This window comes from Oncorhynchus gorbuscha, unplaced genomic scaffold, assembly GCF_021184085.1.
Source record: "Oncorhynchus gorbuscha isolate QuinsamMale2020 ecotype Even-year unplaced genomic scaffold, OgorEven_v1.0 Un_scaffold_4341, whole genome shotgun sequence".
Lineage (NCBI taxonomy): Eukaryota > Metazoa > Chordata > Actinopteri > Salmoniformes > Salmonidae > Oncorhynchus > Oncorhynchus gorbuscha.
The window spans coordinates 26,460-35,928 of NW_025745282.1; the positions used below are offsets into that span (position 1 = coordinate 26,460).

General features: G+C 39.7%; 1 protein-coding gene across 1 annotated transcript; it reads left to right on the plus strand.

The window, feature by feature from the left end:
• The first annotated feature begins 1,947 nt into the window (after positions 1-1,947).
• Positions 1,948-3,972, plus strand: LOC124018214 (gastrula zinc finger protein XlCGF7.1-like). The gene is made up of 2 exons (XM_046333475.1): positions 1,948-2,435; positions 3,232-3,972. The coding sequence occupies exons 1-2, from the start codon at positions 2,168-2,170 to the stop codon at positions 3,753-3,755; spliced, it is 792 nt and encodes a 263-aa protein (XP_046189431.1). The 5' UTR covers positions 1,948-2,167; the 3' UTR covers positions 3,756-3,972.
• The last annotated feature ends 5,497 nt before the right edge of the window (positions 3,973-9,469 follow it).

Genomic DNA, 9,469 nt, shown 5'->3' on the forward strand with positions numbered 1-9,469 from the left:
CCGGACATTTTGATTAAGAGGGAGATTGGTGGCTTTATCACAGACCTATACAGGAAGCTGACGGACAGGAATTCCCTGATAGCTTCCACCCTACAACCCTAGAAAATAGCCTCCATCAGACAATACTGTCGCATACACAGGTTTTGTGGTACACAGTGACTATCACAAACAAGCCGACTATCTGGCTGAGTGTTTCAGACAGTGGGGTTACCCAGAGGACTGTCTGGATTAATGAGGTCAGATCCCAATACCCATGTAAACATAGATTACTGATAGATCAATGAGGTTAGATCCCAATACCCATGTAAACATAGCTTACTGATAGATCAATGAGGTTAGATCCCAATACCCATGTAAACATAGCTTACTGGCAGATCAATGAGGTTAGATCCCAATACCCATGTAAACATAGCTTACTGGCAGATCAATGAGGTTAGATCCCAATACCCATGTAAACATAGCTTACTGGCAGATCAATGAGGTTAGATCCCAATACCCATGTAAACATAGCTTACTGACAGATCAATGAGGTTAGATCCCAATACCCATGTAAACATAGCTTACTGACAGATCAATGAGGTTAGATCCCAATACCCATGTAAACATAACTTACTGACAGATCAATGAGGTCAGATCCCAATACCCATGTAAACATAACTTACTGACAGATCAATGAGGTCAGATCCAATAGGAACAGGTCGATTGTAGCGGTAGTTGTTTCGATGGCGACTTACTTTAGTTATTTTGACCGCGGTGGTTATTGAAGTCGTGGTTTCGTGGAAGAAACCGTTGTTGTGCATCATCTTTCAACGCTCCAATACCTGATAATGACCAAACCTGTTTAGGCTTTTTGGGAATTTAACTTCAATTAACCTGAAAGTGTTCATAGTATAAACATCTGTTGGGTTGGTAGAATGTGGAAAGACCCTCCTCATTGGTTAATATTCACTGTAGTAGAAACATCTGTTGGGTTGGTAGAATGTGTAAAGACCCTCCTCATTGGTTAATATTCACTGTAGTAGAACCATCTGTTGGGTTGGTAGAATGTGGAAAGACCCTCCTCATTGGTTAATATTCACTGTAGTAGAAACATCTGTTGGGTTGGTAGAATGTGGAAAGACCCTCCTCATTGGTTAATATTCACTGTAGTAGAAACATCTGTTGGGTTGGTAGAATGTGGAAAGACCCTCCTCATTGGTTAATATTCACTGTAGTAGAAACATCTGTTGGGTTGGTAGAATGTGGAAAGACCCTCCTCATTGGTTAATATTCACTGTAGTAGAAACATCTGTTGGGTTGGTAGAATGTGGAAAGACCCTCCTCATTGGTTAATATTCACTGTAGTAGAACCATCTGTTGGGTTGGTAGAATGTGGAAAGACCCTCCTCATTGGTTAATATTCACTGTAGTAGAAACATCTGTTGGGTTGGTAGAATGTGGAAAGACCCTCCTCATTGGTTAATATTCACTGTAGTAGAAACATCATCTGAATTGGAAAGACCCTCCTCATTGGTTAATATTCAGAGTAGAAACATCTGTTGGGTTGGTAGAATGTGGAAAGACCCTCCTCATTGGTTAATATTCACTGTAGTAGAAACATCTGTTGGGTTGGTAGAATGTGGAAAGACCCTCCTCATTGGTTAATATTCACTGTAGTAGAAACATCTGTTGGGTTGGTAGAATGTGTAAAGACCCTCCTCATTGGTTAATATTCACTGTAGTAGAAACATCTGTTGGGTTGGTAGAATGTGGAAGTAGGTTTTAAATTCATACTTATTACAAATCTACAGTTGTCTGACTATTATATAATTATTTAATGAAAGAAATGTAAAAATGCACTTTTTGTCTGGAAATAAAATGAACATTTATCTGCGTTAACCACTCCAGTCAGCAGATGGCGATATGCGTTTTTCAGGCGATGCATTCAGAGTGACGTATAATGTAGTGGACGGGACGCTTCTTCAACAACATCTCGTCAGTCACCTCGGTAGCTTCCTAGCGGAAACGTTCAAGCTGTTCAGACTGCTTCGGTCTATATTTACTTCTGTATTTGAAACATAATTCTGTCTTTTAACTAGTTTCCCCATTTCATGTCATATTTCCGTTTAGTCAGGTAACGGTAGCTGACTTGATAAATGAGCCTATCACTAGGCTAGTCGCCCCGACCATGAGCTCAGCAAGCTGCTGCCCTCCTGCTAAAAAAGAGGTCTGCTGGAAGGAGAAAGAAGGTATTTGGCTGAACGTTGTCGTGAAAGAGGAGAATGAAGAGGAGGATGTCACAGTAAACGAAGAAGTAGAGGGTGAGGCTGTTACACAGAAAGAAGAGGAAGAAAACGATTATACTTTTTCTGGAGTGAATGAAGGAGAGATAACTGTCATATTGAAGGAGGAGGAGAGGAAAGAAGAGGAGGAGACAGAAGATCTGAGTAACACCAGTTAAGTCCTGTCTTGAAAATAGTTGTTGAACTGATACGTGGTTTTAAAACGTCATTCTACTCTAGTTCTGAGCTTAAATGCCGTTTTTTAATGTAGGAATTGATAAAGCTACACTGTAAGATGTGAATAGCATCAAGAAGCTGCCCAACAACAAAACTTTAACAATGGATTTGCACCCAAAATCACAACTTAAATGTCTCACGTAATGGACTTGCCTTCATTCAATACTGCAGTTCCACTGTACTGAACTGGAGGCGATTTCCAGCCCACCGTTGACTGCGGTCAAGTGAGCCGACAGTCGCAAAACGCGGTCAGGCCATCTGCTCTTCGGTTTCTTCCTGAATTTGCGTGCGCGAATACACTTTACGGAATGGCGTTTTTTCAGGTAGGGAAACTGAGTTGAATGGACTCTCATGCACAGGTAGTCGAGACGATGGGTACAAATCATTCCAAGCAAACCGTTTGAAGCACACTTATTCAATCTTCCATAATAAAAATGATACCAAATCGTTGATTTAATTTTCGCCTCATCATTAAGTACTTTATCATTGCTAGAGTGTCAAGCGTAGGCTGGACTGGTGTAAACGCTACAGCATACAATGACATTCTAGACCATCCTCTCTGACTAAGAACCACACAGAGACCTGCATTTTGTAGTGGCTTTAATAACACTTGTGAAAACTGACTTCAGGTGATTGAGGGATCTAGTCTAGATTAAACGTCATAGGAAGTTTTATCGTGTGGAGCTTTCATTCAGGTCTCTGTTTAATTAAATAATCTGTTTGTCTTTGACAGGAAAGAGACCAGACTCTCCTTCTGACCGCAGGAAGAGTCCTTCAGGGAAACCAGACCCCGAGACGTCCAAACCAGCAGGACGACATCACTGCTCCCAGTGTGGAAAGAGTTTTACTCAGTTAGGGAGCCTGAGAACACATAAGAGAATACACACTGGAGAGAAGCCTTACCACTGTTCCCAATGTGGAATGTCGTTTACCCAGTTAGGGAGCCTGCAAACACATGAGAGGGGACACACAGGGGAAAAGCTTTTCCAATGTTCCCATTGTGGAAAGAGTTTTGGCCAGGTAGGAAACCTGAACAAGCATGAGAGGACACACACAGGTAAGAAGATGTACCGCTGCTCCCAGTGTGGAGAGAGATTTACCCGGTTAAGGTACCTGAAAGAGCATGAAAGAATACATACAAATACACAGGAGGAGAAGACATACCACTGCTCTCATTGTGGAAAGACATTTTCCCAGTCAGAGAACCTGAAAACACATGAGAGAATCGAGAGGCTGTGTTCTGACTTGTGTTTCTGACTGAGAATGTGTGTGTTTGTTTGGGCTGTCAGACATGAGTTCACTTTGTGTAATGTTAGTGCACTATTTTTAATTGTGATTAATCCATTGTCTGAAAGGGTTAAAAACACACTGAAAACATCCAGAATACATCCTATATACAGCTAAAATCTACAATGCCATGTAAACACAAGATGACATTGAGGTTAAATAAAGTGTGATTTATCAATGGAACATATTTTGACACGTCCACTGTGTGTCTCTGTAGAGTCATAATATCCATAACAACTAGAGGTCAAACAGGGAGATGGTTCCATTCATTTTCCCCACAGGGCTGTGTTTTGTTTAGACTCACCCTGGTGTGATGTTTTGATAACCATGTAAACCTCTCTGGGACGAGGTGACTGAGGACACAGTGTGTTGTGAATTTATTGTCATGTTTTTAAAATGGTATAACTGCCTTTATTTTTGCTGGACCCCAGGAAGAGTAGCTGCTGCCTTGGCAGGAACTAATGGGGATCCATAATAAACCCCAGGAAGAGTAGCTGCTGCCTTGGCAGGAACTAATGGGGATCCATAATAAACCCCAGGAAGAGTAGCTGCTGCCTTGGCAGGAACTAATGGGGATCCATAATAAACCCCAGGAAGAGTAGCTGCTGCCTTGGCAGGAACTAATGGGGATCCATAATAAACCCCAGGAAGAGTAGCTGCTGCCTTGGCAGGAACTAATGGGGATCCATATTAAACCCCCAGGAAGAGTAGCTGCTGTCTTGCCAGGAACTAAATTGGATCCATAATAAATACAAATACTTTTATCAATATATTTGTCTCTCTTTACTCTCCGATTCAAATATGCTAATTAGCATCAAAGTAGACAACATGCAAGACTACAAATCCCTGCAAGCTCCTGCAAGTCATCTCTAGCCAACACCTTTCACAGAACTGTTCACAGAATTGTCCATTGAAATAAATGTTGACAATTTAATCACTGCTACATTAAGGCCTGATTGGTGGAGTGCTGCAGAGATGGTTGTCCTTCTGGAAGGTTCTCCCGTCTCCACAGAGGAAATCTGGATCTCTGTCAGAATGAACATCGGGTTCTTGTTCACCTCCCCGGCCAAGGCCCTTCTCCCCCGATTTCTCAGTTTGGCTGGGTTGCCAGCTCTAGAAAGAGTATTGGTGTTTCCAAACTTCTTCCATTTAAGAATGATGGCAGCCACTGTGTTCATGGGGAACGTCAATGCTGCAGACATTTTTTAGTACCTTTCCACAGATCTGTGCCTCGACACAATCCTGTCTCAGAACTGTACGGACAATTGACCATGTCTAATTTATTGAATTTACCACAGGTGGACTCCAAGTTGTAGAAACATCTCAAGGATGATCAATGGAATCAGGATGCATCTGAGCTCAATTTTGAGTCTCATAGCAAAGGGTCTGATTACTTAAGTAAATACATTTGCAAAAATTTCAAATCTGTTTTTGGTTTGTTATTATGGGATTTTGTGTGTAGATTAATGAGGGGAAAAACATATTCAATTTTATAATGAAGCTGCAACGTAACTAAATGTGGAATAAGTGAAGGGGTCTGAATACTTAATGAATACACTGTCTACCACTGGAAGAGGTTTCTATCATTGGCAGTTTTGTACACAGTCAGGTGATACGTGGTATAGAAAGTCCAATCATAGGAGAGAACATGGGAGGCACTATACTGTGTGTCTGCAGGTGTCTATCTGGTCAAAACCACTGATACAGCCTCTGGTGGGATGGATCGTGTCTACAGAGGAACCTAAATATTACTGCACTGTCGGAGCTAGAAACACAAGCATTTAGTTAGATACTACTGCACTGTCGGAGCTAGAAACACAAGCATTTAGTTAGATATTACTGCACTGTCGGAGCTAGAAACACAAGCATTTAGTTAGATACTACTGCACTGTCGGAGCTAGAAACACAAGCATTTAGTTAGATACTACTGCACTGTCGGAGCTAGAAACACAAGCATTAAGTTAGATACTACTGCACTGTCGGAGCTAGAAACACAAGCATTTAGTTAGATACTACTGCACTGTCGGAGCTAGAAACACAAGCATTTAGTTAGATACTACTGCACTGTCGGAGCTAGAAACACAAGCATTTAGTTAGATACTACTGCACTGTCGGAGCTAGAAACACAAGCATTTAGTTAGATACTACTGCACTGTCGGAGCTAGAAACACAAGCATTTAGTTAGATACTACTGCACTGTCGGAGCTAGAAACACAAGCATTTAGTTAGATACTACTGCACTGTCGGAGCTAGAAACACAAGCATTTAGTTAGATACTACTGCACTGTCGGAGCTAGAAACACAAGCATTTAGTTAGATACTACTGCACTGTCGGAGCTAGAAACACAAGCATTTAGTTAGATACTACTGCACTGTCGGAGCTAGAAACACAAGCATTTTGCTACACCTGCAATAACATTTGCTAAACACGTGTATGTGACCAATACATGTGATTTGATTCTGATTTGAAATAAATGTCCTATTTATCAAAGGTGCTTTTGGCTGGTGTCAAAATGACTCCAAAGTATTTGAATTTGTTTAAAGTCCTTATTGATACAGAAACACAAAACCAGGATTTAGATGTATTAAGAACAAGTGGATTGACAAAGTCATGAAACATTGGATGAATTGAACAAACTACATTTTGGCTGTGATAAAAGATCCATGTCAGAACTATGGATCAATGTAAATATGTAGCGGATCTAAAGTTTTAAATTATCACTCATTAAAAACGAATCAATCAACACATGCTTCTCTTTGAACGACTTAATATAATATTACACTTTTATGAAATAAAATATGTGAAATAAAATATATGAAAAATAAACGTTTGGTTCCTCAACTGCGTTGCCCCTCCAGTCAGCAGATGGCGATGTGCGTCTTTTACGTTCAGGCGACGCTGCCAGTGTGACGTATAATCTAGTGGACGGGACGCTCCTTCAACAACAACAGTCTTCTCGGTAGCTTTATAGCAAACATAGCTACAACATTCACTCTCTTTACACTGTTTTGGTGTATGTTAGTCGCTGTGTATTAAACACACTTCTGTCGTATGTACGTGTTGGCCCATTTAATTATATAAATATGTTGTTTGTCAGCTAGCTGGTTTGCTAAATTAGCTTAAAACTGGGCTAGTTGCTAATGCTAGCTAGCGAACATCTCCGACCATGAGTTCACTAAGCTGCTCTCCTGCTAAAGAAGAGGAGGTCTTCTGGATGGAGAAAGAAGCTTTCCTTAAAGAGGAGGAGGAAGAGAAGGAGGAAACTGGATATCTGGGCCCGGTTTCCCCAACGCATCTTAACGCATCCTTTTTACGCCAATGTTTAGAAACAATGTAAATCAACACTGTAGAGCCTCAACATGGTTAAGACCCATGTTTGAGTTCAGCTCAGGACTTCCCCTGAATTCACTACACTATGAATACGTTTATAATGTTACTGTCAACTTGATTTACAGTAGCGTCTCGTTACTCTGTTTGTGTAGAGAACTGTTACTTAATGGACAGACTATTGTACAACACACAGAGCTATTTTCCTTCATTCAGGACATTTAGAATGACAACACATTACAGAGGAGCCTAGTGGGATTATTCACACAATTATCTGGTGATCAGGTTATGAAATGTCATGACAAACACATTTTAGTTTCCATGTTTCACCTGAAATATTAAATGATTTATAATCCTAGGTCTATGTTATTGTTAGGTGAAGTTATGGGTCCTACAGTAGGTCTATGTTATTGTTAGGAGACGTTATGGGTCCTACAGTAGGTCTATGTTATTGTTAGGTGACGTTATGGGTCCTACAGTAGGTCTATGTTATTGTTAGGTGACGTTATGGGTCCTACAGTAGGTCTATGTTGTTGTTAGGTGACGTTATGGGTCCTACAGTAGGTCTATGTTGTTGTTAGATGAAGTTATGGGTCCTACAGTAGGTCTATGTTGTTGTTAGGTGAAGTTATGGGTCCTACAGTAGGTCTATGTTATTGTTAGGTGACGTTATGGGTCCTACAGTAGGTCTATGGTATTGGTATGATAGAGGTTTCTGCAACTAAATTGCGGGTGCATTGCCATCGAGCGCCTATTTTAGCAAACACAGAAAGGGGCCTATATTGGTGACCAAAGGTTGTCTGGCACACTGCTTAGGGGTTCAGCAACTGTAATAACTGAATAACTTCTAGCCCACAATCATCGATGTTACTACTAATGTGAAAACAAGACAAAATATGACTATTGTTGGTCACTTGACTGTCTTAAGACAATTGTCAAATAATTGTAATATTCATTACAGATGTCAATTGTTGTACAACATCATGGCTTTGCTGTTGGCATCACCTTTTACAGTGTATTTCTGCTGTTGTGGGCCTTTAACCATCTGTCTGACTTGTTGTTCACGCATGAGAGAGATGTGACTATCGTGGATACTCTGGGGAGCCTCAACAACATCATGAAGCTGACGAGGCAGAGAAGAGTCCCTCCCGATCAGAACACCTCAAGAAACACCAGTGGAGACCAACAGGGAAGAAATCTCACTGCTGCTCTGACTGTGGGAAGAGTTACTTAAGATCAAATTCACTAAAAGTACCTGAGAATTCACACAGGAGAATCTTATAGCTGTGATCAATGTGGGAAGAGTTTTACTCAGTCAAGCAGCCTGGTATCACACCAGAGAATACACACAGGAGAGAAACCTTACAGCTGTGAACTATGTGGGAAGAATTTTACTTCATCTAGTCATCTGACTATACACCAGAGAACACACACAGGAGAGAAACCTTACAGCTGTGAACTATGTGGGAAGAATTTTACTTCATCTAGTCATCTGACTATACACCAGAGAACACACACAGGAGAGAAACCTCATAGCTGTGGTCAATGTGACAAGAGATACTCTGATAAAAGATCTCTGATCAAACATCAGAAAATCAAACATGATATTAATGAATTAATATCACAATTAATGAAGGAGTTTCATTTTAATGTCACAATGTAGAATGTTTTAACATTGTAGTGAATTAATGATGTCACAATGTAGAATGTTTAAACATTGTAGTAGGAGTATTTTAATGATGTCACAATGTAGAATGTTTAAACATTGTAGTAGGAGTATTTTAATGATGTCACAATGTAGAATGTTTTAACATTGTAGTAGGAGTATTTTAATGATGTCACAATGTAGAATGTTTAAACATTGTAGTAGGAGTATTTTAATGATGTCACAATGTAGAATGTTTTAACATTGTAGTAGGAGTATTTTAATGATGTCACAGTGTAGAATGTTTAAACATTGTAGTAGGAGTATTTTAATGATGTCACAATGTAGAATGTTTAAACATTGTAGTAGGAGTTTTAATGATGTCACAATGTAGAATGTTTAAACATTGTAGTAGGAGTATTTTAATGATGTCACAATGTAGAATGTTTTAACATTGTAGTAGGAGTATTTTAATGATGTCACAGTGTAGAATGTTTAACAATGTTTAAACAATTGTATTGTAGGAGTATTTTAATGATGTCACAATGTAGAATGTTTAAACATTGTAGTAGGAGTATTTTAATGATGTCACAATGTAGAATGTTTAAACATTGTAGTAGGAGTATTTTAATGATGTCACAATGTAGAATGTTTTAACATTGTAGTAGGAGTATTTTAATGATGTCACAGTGTAGAATGTTTAAACATTGT

Coding starts and splice junctions, on each gene's coding strand:
- LOC124018214 (XM_046333475.1), top strand. CDS start 2,168: ATGAGCTCAGCAAGCTGCTGCCCTCCTGCTAAAAAAGAGGTCTGCTGG. Junction 2,436..3,231: donor AGAAGATCTGAGTAACACCA/GTTAAGTCCTGT, acceptor TGTCTTTGACAG/GAAAGAGACCAGACTCTCCT.